Here is a 16,162-nt window from a genome sequence, read left to right as displayed (position 1 = left end):
AATAATAATAAAGAAGCATATTCAATCAGTTTGATAAGGTGTTCTGGGATTTACTATCTTGGTCCTCTTCTCATTCCTAAATTTTCTTCATAGTTTCACATATCTCCCATTATATAATAATAATTAGTGGCAAGGATTCTTTTGGCCAAAGTAAAGCATCAATACCTATTGATTTTTTCAGACAAATCTTATGCTTATTGGAAATGAGATCATCTTCTGACCTTTTTCTATATTTCTGTTTGTTCTGAAGCAGTAATAAAACACCTACCAGACAGTGATGACAGGGATGAACCATACATACAATAAAATGCCAATTTTACTCAAGAGAAGCAACCAAGCATTTTGCATCAATGCCAGATCACAAAATAGGCCATTTCTATGTGCAGAGTGCATAGAAATATTCTAAGGTTACATGAAATTTGATGTTCACATCCTCAAATACTTAACTTGGCTTTTCTGTTGCTGACAAAGAGTGGAATGGCAAGAAATATTTGCATTGCTGCCATTGGTATGTTAATTGAAAAAAGTCACCTTTCCTCTGTAATAATTATGCTCACCCACAGAAACAATGAATCCAGAGCATTGTATACAGCTCTGTATTACTCTGAAAGGAAACATAGTAATCTTCCCAACTGAGGCAAAATCATTTCTGGCTAACAGTGAGTTGTTACCTCACAGGATGTAATTTTTACTCTGCAATGTAAGCCACTTTTTACTACATGTTCCATTCAACCTAGACATTCCCTTCCTAGTTATCTTTCCCAAAGAGTTAAAGATAGCACATTAAAATGATACATGTATAACCATAAATACAATAGCACAATTCATAGTAGCTAGATCTGGGAAGCAGCCTATATGTCCATCAACAAATGAATGGATAAAGAGTGTATTTATACACAATGGAATACTACACTGACACACAGAATGATAAACTTGCATCATTGGAATGAAATTGGTTGCACCCTGACAGCATAGTATTTCTCTTAGTATTAAGAGAAATAAATCAAGATACACCCTTAACTATCACATGATTTCTCTTATCTGAGAAACCTCCAATATAAATAAAGAGTAAAAAAAAGTAGATAATGGGAATCAGGAGATCAAGGGTGGAGGGAAGCAGGAGGGAGTGGAAAGAGATGAAAAGAAAATTATGATATAATATTAATATGTATTAACTCCCAACAGGGAAAACACTATTTACATACTACAAATACATACTGATAAAAACAAAGCTCCCAAAACAAAATAAATCAAAACAAAAAAACTATTAAGTCCTTGAAAACAATAGTTTCCAACACTGTCAGAACCAGACTTTTCTCATGAGCAATAAAGAGGGTGAATACTATATCTTTTCTTTAAGGGTATTTCTTAATTTTTTCTCTAATCTACGGCTCAGGTATTTCCAAAATAATTTTTTGTGGTAATGCAAATGTTCTGTGTCTTTGCTTTTCAACTTGACAACTGCTAGCTATGGTGCTTATTGATCATCTGAAATGTAATTAGTATAACTGAAGATAACAACAATTAATTTCTTATTAATTATAATTAAGTGCAAATAGTTATATGTGACTATTAACATGTAACTGTTAACATAGACTGACAGTGTAACTCAGTTGGGTACAGCCATTTAGAGGAGTTAACAGGAAATTATTTATTCTGGTACTATATGCTAAGTTCTGGATTCAGCATTTTATATTTCTTTCTTTATTTTAGTGTGTTATATTTCTTAATACATTTAACATGTTCCTGTGGTCTAGAACTACTGGCGGCTCACACATGACTGTCCCATTGGGTATCTTATACCATTTGTGGTGGAAATGATTCTTATTGATTTTATTAGTCTATTAATAAAATAAAAGCCACCTGCTGAGACAGTCATACATGTATTACCAGTGGTTTAAGCTGTCTGATAGCAAGCACATGAGTTTAAGCTTTGTCACGAACATATTAATCTCATTAATTACTCTGTCAAACAGTTGCTGACATTATAACCATCTTGAACATAGGAAAAGTGATGCCTAGAGAGGGAGCACTGGCCTATGTTACAGCCTAAGCATGTAGCAAAGATAGTTAATACCCAGGAGAATAGCTCTACCATCTTCTGTCTTGCTGAGCACTCTTCTGCCTTTCTTTGAGGTCATGACTTATTCATTAAAAGCACTGATGACTGAAGGTTAGCCAGAGCATGAAAAGCATAAAGGAAGATTTAAATATAGTGATCTCTTGAAGATTTCATGGCTAAACAAATGGAGAATTGCTCTACTGAGTCACTTGAAATGATTGTGTAAGGATCCATGAATGTGCTTTGCCAAAAAGAGTTACTATGACCTATAGAGTACAGGGAAAAATAAATATTGACCTAGCTTCTTATTTAGTGTTGCTATGGAAATTCAGCTTTACATGATAGTACTGTTTTCCTGTTGTATCAACAGACATCTGCAAATAGATCCATCCTTAGTCGGTAACAGCAGTCTGCAGATCCTCTAGAGAGGACCTTGAAATAGCTTTTCTCAGTGCTTTGTACAGAAAGAGATGATTTCCCGAAGTTGAGGTACGTATGGCTTGGACAGTATCTCAAGTGCTTTTCCAAAACCATGTCAGTTTAATACTTTGTGTAGGTGATCATCATCATGTCGGTGTCATATTGCATGTGCTGGCAAAATTAAGGAAAATGTTCCCGTATCCCGGATATACATGAGAATCAGCAGGAAAGCTTGTTGAATATAGTTTACCTTCTCATGAGCACCAGGTTAGGAGAGCAAATGACTTAAATTAGATTGGGAAGAAACTTAAATGCATTTCTGAAGGTTTCTTCTTAGGAAATTTTCTGCCACATCTTGGATGTCTTAAATCTTTGATAGATGCAGAATGTAGTAGGATGTTTTAGATCTTTAAAGACTTTGACATTTTTCCTTATGTCTGAGTTACAAACAGGTAGCACCATACTAATTTAATATAAAGATCACCGCAATGATGATCATGTTGAATGTGTTTATGCCTAAAGCCAGGAAATACATGCAGTGTTATGAAATTAAATGAAAACTAAGTGTGTTTAAATGTGATTTCCCAGATAGCTCATTTGATAGTGCAGTAAAATTTTAGCTTTAAGGCACCATAGTTCTAGAAAGGATCAATACTAAAAAGGTTGAAGACAAGATCAGAGATGTATTGATATTTCAATCTGAAAATCCTGCAGGTCTTTCCAAACAAAAATTACATGTAGATGGATTGTTTGACACTCTCAAATTTTATTATGTGTGGTACAGACAAAGTATACATATAAGAGAAAATATAGAAAGTTGTCAGAGTAGAACCTCCAAAATTCTTTCCTAGAGGAAAAACAGAAAATACATTAATTTTAGAGAACAAAAAATAACACTGACAATTAACACTTGCAAATGTACTGTGCCAAACTGTGTTCTCAGTACTTTACTTTTTTTTAGCCCTCAGAATTACTATGTTCTATTTGTCAAACATGGAAACTGAGGCGCATGGAGATGATTTGTTTGCCTAGTTGGTGCCAATGATAGTTTCATATGCTGAGCTCTTGTTTTACGTACTTTCTTGTCTTACAAATTAGAGTAGGATAGGAGTTTCCACTGAAGTGACTCTCCCTGTGGACCTACTCCAGCAGCACTGAGAAGCCAGTACTCAGGAAGACAGGCTTGTTGTGTGTTATGTCGCACTGGTCTTCCTAATGACCTCTCTCCACTTTGTGGCATCTGTGTTTTCCCTAAACAAGGTTCCTAGGCTCATAAATAAGATTTTAGTGGGCTGTGGTTGCAATTCTTCCTTAATGTCCTTTTCCCAATTATTTTGGAACAATGAGATGACACCGCTGCTACATTTTAGGGATCATACTAGTTGGACAAGGTCTCTTTCATTCTTGTGTTCATTGGTAGACTGAGTTACAAAGTTTCCTTAGGGTATTTAGAAAGACTAAGAAGGATACTTGCCTTGAATGGCTGCTGGACTGTATGTCAGAGAAGACGGGTGGTTGCAGTTGTACATCTTACCTAAGAAGAAATAACAGCTCATGTCTCAACCTGGATTTTAGCAAATCATAGCAAATCAAATTTGTTAATATGACCAAAACTAGAGACAGAGGAACTGAGTTCTTAGAATTAAAATCTAGCATTTTTCATGTTAATCCTATATGTCAACTTAATCAAATCTTGAGCTGCTCCATGACCATGACCCTGTTGGTCACTTTCTTTCTGCGTTTTGCTGTTGCAGAAGCACAGGGAAAAGGAGCAGGTGATAAAGCTATGTTTTTGTTTTTATTTTCTGGTGGGGTTTGTTTGTTTGTGTGTTTCAAGACAGGATCTTACTATATAGTTCAGACTTTCCTTAAACTAGCTCTATAGCCTGGGCTGGCCTCAAACTCATGCTGATCTTCCTGCCTCAGTCTTTCACATGCTAGGATTACAGGTATGCACCATTATGCCCAGCTGAAGATATGGTAAAATTTTTTTCTTACAATTTTTATCAAAGGAGGTACCACTTTTTAATGTTAGAAAATCTTCTGAGTTTAATTGCTTTTGATTATGTTTTCACACCAAACTTGGCCAACTAAACAGAGGAGTGAGTTATCAGCTTACGACAATTTTAACTGAACTTGGGACAACCAGGTGAGGTTAGTGTAGGCATCAGCTCCACCACTTCTGGGTGTGCATTGCTGAGAAGTTCCTACCTGGTCTAAACCTCAGCTGCTCATGTGTGATGGGGTGGGGAGAAATAAGACCTGGATCAAAGGCTGATGGGATTCTTGGGATTCTTTACATATTCCAGAGCAAAATGGATTGCATGGCAGCATTATCAGAATCATAATTGGCATTATTATGACCTGACTGCTACAAAGCATAGTGCTAAGTCTCTGAAGACTGGGATGAGTGAGGCTAATGCTGCAGATGAGCTCCATATTTACATAAGTCAGATGAAACAACACTTGAAAGTATCAGTAAAAATCTCACAAAGGTTGTCTTAGCTGATTTTATTAAATACTGTCCTTAAGTCTATCGTATATGTTAGTTACCAGAGCAAAGATTAAAGACTGTTCTACTCAGTCATTATTTTATTGTTCAACATATACACTAAAATAATTATTTGCAGAGCTTTTGAACCTAGAGAAAAGATTGCCTAATTCACTGACAACTTATATGCCATCCCTTGCAACTCTGATGGTTTATGGTAAACAAAATACATAGCAGCAAACAAAGAAAGAACAAACAAAAAAAGAACAAGGAAATCCAGTTAAAATAAAAAAAAAAAAAAAACTATACAGGTGAGCATAGACTAATGATGCTACTTCCATGCCCTTTCATATGCTGCCTTATAAAGAAGACCTTAGTACACAGGTTCTCTCCTATCTACGTGACTTCCCATCAAGGAAAACTTGTTTCTATCTTATACAAGAGGAATCTTAGGAGCTTAAAAGATTTGACAGATTTATGAGGCAAACAAAGTGTACACAACCTTCAATATCACAGCCAGGCTTAAAATCCCAATCCAGTTTTCCTCATTCTTGCTCTGAGAAAAAGATAGCACATGCAGAGTGGTAACCAATACTTAGACTATCACTTACAAAAGGTGGGGCTGCTGTTGCTTGTCCTACTCCTCTAAGTGCTGTCCATAGTCCAGCAAAAACAAGTTTCCAGACATTTCCACAGCTTTCTTAGCAAGCTGAGATCCTCAGAAGAGACCTGAGGAAGGACAGACATATAATGGGAATGCAAAACTAATCTTCAACTTGAAAAGAAAAATAATGAGAATATTCATGTACATCATAAAGAAAAATAATGATTACCTTTGATTCCTAGAGAAAGTTAATTTAAAATGTATCCACGCTCCATTGTACAGGAAAAAAATCTGCGAAGTTGAGATACATCTTTAATAGGCAGAAACAAGAGTCATCACCACTTGAGCACTGGGAAGATGCTTATTCACAGTAATTGGAGGGAAGAAAGATTTTGAAGATAAACTGACTTTGGTGGAGAACTGTTTTTCTTTTAAAATGAAAATATTATTTGGACCTTAAAAGGTACAATTTGTCCTGAATAGCAACCCCTAAGAAAATACACTCAATCAGAAAACCATTAATTAGATTGTTTTATGTTTTTATCAAATTATAATCTTTAATCAATTTAAAGTAAAGGATCCATTTTCTGACAGAATCTTTCATGTTCTTGTGCCCTTTGAAAGGAAATGGTAGAGACGTCTGTGGTGTGTGGAAGAAGAGAAGTAAGCATAAATTTTGTTCATTTTATACGGCTTAATACATCGAAAAAGATAACAATTTCATAGGTGCAGACTTAGCGCTGGCCTCAGTTTTAGTAGTTGTACAGAAAAACTACAACACATTTTTAAAATGTGATACCAGAGTATAATAATTACCTTTTTAAAGTTTATTTGACCTTGGACACTTTATCTAAAAGATTCCCACTCTACCCACTCAGGTTGTAGACTGTTTTCTCATTAGTACTTATTCACTCAGAAATGCTTATTTTGTATCTACCAGGTACTAGGGAAAGCTCAGAGCCTGGGATTTGCCAGGCCCTTGTATTAAAGGAACAAGACAAAGGAGGCCTAATCCAGCTCCTCTCAAGCTTGTTCCTTTATATCACCCTTTGAAACTATGTTTGCCTCCAACCCTAGTATGTCAGCCTTACAAATATGCTTTCTATTCTCAGAAAATATCACATTCTCTTGCTCCAGGTTCTTTGCACATTCTCTTCCCTGTCAGAAGCATCTTTCTTGTGTGGTTGCTTAGAGTTCATCAGCCTATAAGCCCAGCTCAGAGGAAACACCATGGGCAAGGTGCACCCTGGGGAGCCAGACAACATCTGTATCTCGCTGAGGGCCCTGTCTGCCATCCTGTTATGATCGCTTACCTTTATGTGTCCAATTAGATCTCAGCTTCCTGTGGCTATTGTGCACTTTGAACCCCAGTCCTCAGCAAACATTGCTTTGAGTGGCTCAACTTAATAATGGTATTAAGGTTCATAAATCTTGCCCAGATGGCACAAGGCAATGCTTACGTGTAAATTGGGGCATAGTTTCATGACCTTAGGGCATGCTGTGTACATTTCCGCTGGGGTAAGAATTCAGAGAAATACTGGCCTTGTGTACTTTCATTCCATTTTTAAAGTGAAACTCAAGTTGCAGGACAGGGATGGCAGATATTAACTGGATTTGGAGGGCATGTTGTTATATGAACACTGATGAGAGAAACGGTGGAGGTTTATGGGATCCTTGGGCCCAGAGAAATATGCTGGAAAGATTTATAGCTGCATTTATTTCCAAGGTGAGTCAATGGCAAAGGTCAGGTAATATACTTTGCTGTGCTATACTTACAGTTTCAAAGTGGGTTTTTAAATTGAAGTGATATCCAGTTAGAGTAGAGATCATGCTGAATGTTAAAGTGCATCTCAACATGATAGAAAACTTCCACTGCAGAGTTTCAAAACACTTATAAGTGTTAAAAAATCTATTATATAAATTGCAAGCAACAACAAATTACTTTTTAAAAATGCCACTTAATCAGTGAGTGAGATGTCAACAATATTATCACCTGTGTATTTGCTTAGAAGAACAAAATCTCGTCAAAACATGACTCAAGGTTATTATGCCCATATTTGGAAGGCTGAATTGTTAACCCTTCAAAGGTTTTAGTTAGATCATCTTGTGACCCTCATCCTATTTCTTGACCTGTGGCTGATGCCCACTGGAATTATTTTTTCTCTTCATTGTGCTTAAAGATAAATGTCACTAGATTTATGATACTTTTAGAGTTATAAAATTTATAAATATTTAGATAAATATGGAAGCAGCGTTGATTTTGCTGAGTTCAGGCTGATAATGTCTATCACAGGAGGGTATTCCTCACTGAAAGGTATACTTGAGTGTATGTTTTCCTTCACATTTGGTTTTGTTCTGTCTATATTAGAAGTTGTTGCCTTTAATGTCTTACAACCAAATGGCATAAAGAGTGCCTCTGATGGAACACAGCAGCTGAAACTGAGATTCTACTAGCATTGTTGTACAAAATTCACTCAAATCCATAGTGTTCTCTTCAGTTTTATATTTTGGAAGCTATCATGTAGAAATAAATTTGAACATACATAAAGTGACTTCCTTCACTGGAATTCCAAGGTGAACAGCCTCATCATCAATTAGAACAGGTAAATCACCCATTGCTTGAATAAATGTAACAAACCATCTTTTATTATCAATTACTTTAAAAGCAGCTATATATGGTATTTATTAATAATTTATATAACCATTTAAAAATTGATCACAAATGAGACCAGAATACTGTTATAAAAACAAAGATGGGAAGAAATAGAATAATGATCTGATACAAGTCCCACTAATGTAGGGAAGAAAATGTACAGTTCACATTACTAGGCCATGTTTTCCCACCCCAACTGATCTTCCAATTTATATTCTCAGATTTTCTCTAATCAAAAATTTTACAGCAAGACAACCTAGCAATAAATTGAGCTTATTTCTTAAACATTACCTCTTAAAACTACTTTTTAATGGAAAGATTGACTAGAAACATTTCCATATTTCTTTAACCCAAAATACATTAACTTAGAATGGATTTAAAGGGAATTTTTTAATTGACTAATATCAAATTTATCATTTTTTTAATTCAGGGAAAATTTCCTCTCATTTATTCTCAGGAAGTCTCATGTAAAAGCACTGTTAAAATGATGAGCTGTGGTGAGTTTTGACAAGGACTTGTACTGCAAAATGTTGAAATCTCACTGGAATACAGTTATATATTCACTGTCGAAAATAATGCCCTATTTAAAAACTAGGACAGATCATGCTGATATGGAAAAGGAAATAACTGCGTGAATAATACATCCGAAATTAAAGACTGAGTTGTTGGCACCCATCTAAAATCCACAGAATCTATTCGCTCCTTGAAAGCACTCTTGTCCTGTCTTATAGTGTTAAATAGATTTTGTTAAAAGAGGAAAATATTATATGTATCCAGCATACCATTACAAAAACAAAGAGGAGATGAAGCAGAGCGATGATCTCATATGGATCTGATGATATTGGCATAGGAAAGAGGAAAACCAGACCACATTTTAGGCAATATTTTTGCCCTCCCATGATAGTGACCTTATAGCTTATTCTCTTAGAGTCTCACTCAAACTCGGTCTTGCTATTTTATAAACACATTACAAGGTAAAGGGAAAATCAGAGGAGAATGTTATTTAAAGCCACCACCTATTATAGAAATTCAATGTCCTCCACTGTTTATTTTCCCACAGTTTTCAATGCCCAGCTCAAGTGGACAAAGATGCTTGCCAAAGCAAGGGTTGTCTCTACAGTATTACAATATTGGTGAGGCTGAAATGGGTAAGTGATAAAAATATCATTAATATTATTCTTTTAAAGCATATATTCATTAATAAGATCCTAAAGTAATATATAAGTATAAATGATTTATCAGTTTATATCCTTGGGGAAGCTTATTCATGTACCCATATCACCTGTCATAAAGCTCACCATTTTCTCTGAACTATAAAGTTTAATACCCTTGGAATTATTATTAACTCTTGTGTAAAAATGAGACAAGAAAATTTAAGCATTCAGATTGTAGGACCAGCCATTTATGATTTTTGAATACATACACTTCTAGAAAAAGTACATTTCTTTCAATATATTTAATAAAAATAAATGAGAACATATGTATTTGGATCCCTAATGTTAAGGTTATAAACAAATTAGGAAGAAAAAAACCCCACAAATATTTGAAACGTAATAGCCTTTCTTTCCTTGTAAGAAATCCACATTGCTGGATTACGAAACCACAAATTTAAAAATAATTTCTTACTCCTGATAGTTTTAGACTATGCATCAGAGTGACTACCACCCATCCTCTGTCATGCTACTTATAAGGCAAAACAGAAATATACACCTCATAAACATGTTCTCCAGAACACAAAATGGGCTCATGATGAGCAGCAACCACCAGCCCTAAGCTTATCAAACAGATCTTCTTGCAAAAAACATTTCTTCATATAGATAAACTTACAGGTAATCATGCACAGTTTTCATGAACTATTTCTCATTCGCAGAGTAGACAAGAACACATAAATAAATAAAAATTAGATCATTTTCTTACCTTTTGGAAAGCAGTCAAAAGCTATACTGTTGGTGGGATAGTGTACCAAGTAACAGACTTTTGTACACTCTTTCTTACTGGTGGTATACAGTCTACAGGAAAAGTAAATATATAGGTATGTATAAAATAAGTCTGCACACAATATTCCTTTTTCATTATTATTATCATTTTTGTTTTTGGAGAAGAGGCTGCGATAGAGACCATAAAGAGTATTCCCACTCCTCCGGGGGATCCAGTAGTGTTCCATAGACCAGTTCACTGCAATTCAGGTACCTCTGAACATGGGATTACTGGTGCCTCTTGGGTAGGGATTTGGGTTTCACTTCTCTGAGTTAAAATAGCTGAGGGAACCAGCCCTTAGGTAACTTATCTAGTTGCTCAGAGTGCTACTTCCTTCCTGCTGCCACTCCTTTGGTCTCAGCCTAGTCACTGTCATGGTGACCAACTTGTGTTATGAGTCCAGGAGGATGGAACAAGTAGCAGAATGTTGAGGAAGTTAGGGATCCAAACAAATGAAGAAGCAAAACGAAACAAAACAATATAACAAATTAACACAGTGCAGGAGTGTGTTCCAGAACTTTCTGGGCATCATCACCTGTGTAAGGTTTGGTTCTCACATCCATTTTCTAGCAGTCTGAGGTTTTGTTTGCTTAACCAAATAAGTCCTTATATTGACAATTCCACTTTATAAGATTGTTTTCTTTAAGAACACATGCTTTACTTATATATTTTCCTTCCAGTAAAGATAAATCTGGTAGCAAAACAAGAGCAGCATCAGAATAGACATATTTTAAATATTTTATATCAGAGGCATATATTTTTGTTATTCTAACATGTATTTCACTATAAAATGTGTTGACAACTTACTCCCATCTTTCATGTAGTACGGACATCCAGTTTCTACCCCAGGCTTATTAGTTAGCCATCTACCCCCACGTTCAAGAATGGGTTTCGTCCCTAGCTGTTCACCTGCCCATCACATCTAGGTGCTTCCAACTTCCAACTTTCTGTATCTAACTCAGGGCATTTTGTTTCTCTACACTGCCTGAGAATAGTAGCTTAGAAAATGGATGAGATATTAGGTGAAAGGTAGCTTAGACCTCTCATTATTATTCATGGAGATCCTTCACCAAAGAAAGCCTGAAACCAGAGGGTAATTCGCAGAGCATCATCTGGTTGCGACCAGTTCATGTGAGAAAGGAAAAAAGATCTCATTCACCTATTCCAGTAGAGCCATGCTGCCTCTTCCTAAGAGCATCCATCCAGCTTGAAAAGGAGTGCAATGGCCAGCAATAAGCCATGGCCCAAGCACAAGCATGCCCTTCTATTTACCTGGCATCTTCAAGTTCGCGGTAAATACACATGCTGATCAGCAATAGAAGGTGCATAGGAAGATGCCAAATCCAGGAGCCACGTGAGATAAACAAAGTTTTGACATGCTTTTCTTTTCAGAAAGGATTATTAAGCAGGAATCATCTAAAACTCTCCAAATGACAGCAGGCTTTTCTGTACCCCTAGTGATAGAAATCTCAAATTTCAAGAAGTAGTTGAGTTATATATTCTGCCTTCTGAGCTTGCTTTTTTTCAATCTGAAGATAGAGACCAGAAAACACTGGCTCAAGCTTGACTATGTCAGTATCATACAGATAACATTAAAATTTTGAAAGTCTTGATTAACTGTCGGTCCCATATAGAAGAATTTTTTTTCTTTCAAACAGTGGAATATAACTGAAGAAGCAAACGAGAGGAAAATTCAACTCCTGGAGGAAAACAAAGCAGTATGGGGGCAGTTATCATATCTGCCCAGTAAGCCAACAAGCAAGTTTGACTCTATGTAGACAAGGAGCTGTAGTGCAGAGTTGGTTGGATGAGTAGAAGCGTGCATGCACCAGACGGCAAACTGCAATGATGGAGTAGAGCTGTTCAAATGAAAACACTGAAGATTGAAATACACTGCGACCAACAATGGGTAAGAGGACATTTCTGTTCCATTATTTACTTTGTAACTTGTATGATAAACTTGACTTTCTTCTCAGATACCCGCCCTCAGAAAATTATAAACAGAATACCCCACTGAAGAGATATATTTTTCAAGTGTATGTTTTGTGGTTTTTCTTGTTTTTAACCAGCCAGCTTGAATTTAATTTGTCCCTTTGTCCCCATTACCAAAATCTAGATACTTAAGTTAATTTGAGGCATATTTGGTATTGAACAGAATATTACAATGCTACCTAGTATGACAACAGTGGTCTGTTTTCATTACTTTTTTCTATGTACATATATTTTTCATTGCTGAGGACTGAGTTGACAAATATAAACACTCTCTATGGCATCTGATTCATGAATACAACATCAACTTTAGATTTATTTTAAATGACTTCTGCATCTTTTCTTACCTTACTGTTTACATAATTTTTAAGTTAAGGTTGTCTCAAATCAGCAAGACTGCTGAAATTATGGGAATCATCTCCAATGGGACTTAAAAATGCAATCCTTATTTATTAAGTCACAGTAACTTCTAGAATGGTGCTGTCCAATGCAGTAGCCATAAGCATTGGTGGCTATTTAAATTATTTGAAGCAAAATACAATAAAATGCTTTTGCTCAAGTGAGTTATCACATTTCAAGTACATGAGAGCCACCCATGCTAGTGCTGACGTATTGGATGCTAAGGATCTAGAACATGGCCATCGTGCTCTTGGGTTACACGGCTGAGGATAAAGTGTCTGGATTCTGTTTTGGGACCTCAGGGGGCTGGCTCATCAGAAACCCCGTGTTTTGAGGTACATGAATCCCCTCCTGTGGCTCACCCAATGTCTAGCCAAAGACTTTAGGGAGTTTTACGGAAGTGTCTACACAGTGCCAAAAGGGCTGAAACAATTTTCAAACGTCTTTCAGACTTGTTATAAAACAAAGGCTGTATTTCTTCCTTTAGATTTTTGTATTTTTCTGGAATGTTTATCTTGATGCTATGTAGACACAAACAACAGCATCCCCCTCCCACCACTCAAAGAGCATTCTCTTAAGGAAAGACACCAACGAATTCCCAGTGGAATCATTGTTGTGATTGAAATTGATTATACAGCATTTGAATTTTTCAGTTGGTAAGAGGAAGCCTCTACCTAAGCAGCCTTCTTTGAGTGCAGGTTACTGCTGTGCATAAACAATACAGTAAGCAATAATACATTCCATAGCATATTGGTCAAATGCATCTCTCGACAAACAGTATCACCATTACATTCTGCATACATAAGCTATGTTAACAAACGAGGAAGCCAAGAGGGTAATTTCTGCCTTAGAATTTTGGCATTTCACTCATGTTTCAAGAAAAAAAGGAGCAAAGTGGAACAGGCTTCAGTTTAGGAGTCAGACCTGGGTTGGTGCAATCTTGGCTGCTAACAAGATGTGGACTTTCATAATGTCACATAAGGGCTCTAAGCCTGAGTTTACTCAGCAAAATGAAATAATATCCAACAATAATTCCCAGTCAGTAAGCAACTTGTGAAAAGTGAGCAGCCATTACAAAGTATGGAGTATCTATTTATGTATATCTATTCCAAATGGCAACAATGCTAGTGCTATTATTAATGTTAGTCTAAGCATTATAAGAACTACTGTTATAACCTAAAAGGCCTCAACGTACCAAAAGTAAAAGTAGTTTGTAAGTTTGTGATTCTAAGTAGTGTAGCATTGAATTAAGTACCCAATTCAAAACTTATAGTTTGATAATTTTTAATGCATATACTTTCAGCAACTATATTGCCTACTTAATTATTTGGAGAAATATCTAGTTAATTTTATGTGTGTGTGTGTGTGTGTGTGTGTGTGTGTGTGTGTACACCAGAAATAAATAAAAACCATACATGTTAGAACAGCTGCCGGATAAAAGTTCCATAAAATGCAACCCTGACATGAGATTCTACAGTAAAAACTATAGGAGTATAAATATATCAGTACTTTATCATTACAGGCACATGCATAAATATATGCATAGATATGATAATGGAATTTCTTTTATTGCTTCAGTTTCATGTCCCCCGTGGTGTTCAGTCTGTCTTTAACTGAACTGTTATATTTACTTAAGCAGTCACATTGAAATGAAATGTACTTTTAAACAAAGTTTTTCACATTTTCAGGAATAGAAAGAATTAGCTTTTGATTGATATTCTATTTCATGACACTTTTATGATACAGATATTATTACTTCCATTTTATACATAAAAATGCTGAGATTTAGATCATTTTGTTTGTTCATTTGCACTTTTTTTTTCTGGTGGTACTAGGGGTAGAACTTTGGACCTTGCACTTGCCAAGCAGGTGCTTAAGCCACTGAGCTATCTCCCTGGCACTGATGCTAAGATTTAGAAAAGCTCAATGACTCTTAAAGTCACACATTTGATAAATGGAATGGCTTAGATTTGAACTCAATTTGTCTTTTTCCAAAGCCACTTCCTACACCATACTTCATGCCATGGTGCTTCACTATCTTCTCTTCCTTTTGCTTGACTGCTTTCTCTGAGGACAGCTCAGCCTACACATTTGTTCTGTTTCTCCCTTGTTTCAAGGAGATGATTTTTCTTCATTTTTTCCATAATTTTATTGAGAAAGAAATAGAAATGAGACAGTTTCAAATCAAATCGGTAGGACAGTTTCAATAATTAACACATTGCATGTTCTCTTCCTAGTGGTTATTTGCTGTACAAGATGCAGACATGATATCCTATTTACAAACACTATTAGAACAAATCCCTCTATTCATTAAGAGAATTTAACTATATATCTATCCTAACCATTTTGAATACACAGATACAAAATGGTCATTCATCTGTATCCCCTTTTTTTGTTTATCCTTCATCTCTTGTATTGAAAAGTCAAAGTGAACCCCATGGTGCTAAATAACCAACTTTGTCCACTTATTGTGAAAGCACTTCATGTCTTTTGTTGAAGTACTTATAAATGTAGATGAACTAAGACCGTGATTCATTGCATAATATTTGTTAGGACTAAATCGCGATAGCCTCTCCTACTTCTTTTGCTACAAGATCAGTTCATAATTGAAAATTAGTTTATTTTTAATGACTTAGTGGACAACACAGAGTCTCTTCTGTCTTAAAAACAGGAATTATCATGTATATTGAAGTATTTCTTTCTATGTAGAACTGACAAACTTTTCTGGAAAGCTAATCCTAGAGTTATTTGTTTATAATCTGAAATTCACTCTTGCCACCATATTATTAGTAATGTTAGCAATTGAAAAATACATACATTTTGCCTCTGAGTTTGGGACTGGGTTCTTTCCAGTGATGTCTCTATACACATTTTATTTAGGATCATTTACAGGTATGACTGAAGGTAATACTGAAGGGCTATAGATATGCTACATAATATCTCAAATCTAAAGGATCTTCCTTAATTCTCTCAGGTATATTTTTTATAGGATGACTCTTCTGTAATGGGACCAGACATTTTTTCCTCACATGGTGATGTCACTGAGCTCTATTGTATAAATGGCAGCTGGACAACTTTGTCCAATATATTGGGTATTTTTTGTTTCTAGATGACTGTATCAGTTAAAAAAAAGTTCTCTGTAGTCATATACCAATGGAAAATTATGCTTCATAAATTCTTAAATATTCCACTTACATTTTGTCTGTTAGGGTTCAGGAGGTATGGAAGTTTGCCTAGCAAGAGGTCATTTCCCTTAACAAAAAGTTTTCTCCTTAATAGCAAGTTGTTTTCTTAGCAGGAAAGATGCAACTAAGGAGGAAAGTCTAAGAAATTTGGTAGCAAAGAGCAATAAACAAGGCAAGGGGGTGGCTTCACATTTCTTAAATGGAATTTTTAAATGCTATTTTTTGTTGTTTTTAACCAACATGGACAAAAACAAAAATGGTGGCAGGAATGAGTCAAACCCAGAAAAGCAAAAGTTAACATTCACCAAGGTAACTGAATTACTTAGATAAATATGATGTTCAGGCGAAGCAACACATTTCCTAGAGCTTCCTGATGCAGGAT

General features: G+C 35.7%; 1 protein-coding gene across 2 annotated transcripts in view; it reads right to left on the bottom strand.

Annotated features, from left to right (window-relative positions):
- Grm7 (glutamate metabotropic receptor 7) overlaps window positions 1-16,162 on the bottom strand; it is a 986,583-nt gene that overhangs the window by 43,726 nt on the left and 926,695 nt on the right. The window contains exon 10 of one of the 2 annotated variants that reach the window (XM_023719803.1): window positions 10,148-10,239. The exons of the other annotated variant lie outside the window; for it this stretch is intronic. Within the exon in view, the coding sequence (XP_023575571.1) occupies window positions 10,169-10,239 (71 nt within the window). The 3' untranslated portion in view covers window positions 10,148-10,168. Of the gene's footprint in view, window positions 1-10,147; window positions 10,240-16,162 lie in introns of those variants that run through there. 2 annotated transcript variants of the gene reach the window in all.

This window comes from Octodon degus, unplaced genomic scaffold (genome assembly GCF_000260255.1).
Source record: "Octodon degus isolate 3935 unplaced genomic scaffold, OctDeg1.0 scaffold00071, whole genome shotgun sequence".
Classification (NCBI taxonomy): Eukaryota; Metazoa; Chordata; class Mammalia; order Rodentia; family Octodontidae; genus Octodon; species Octodon degus.
Note: the sequence above shows the minus strand (reverse complement) of the source record. Positions and strands in the feature narration are given on the sequence as shown.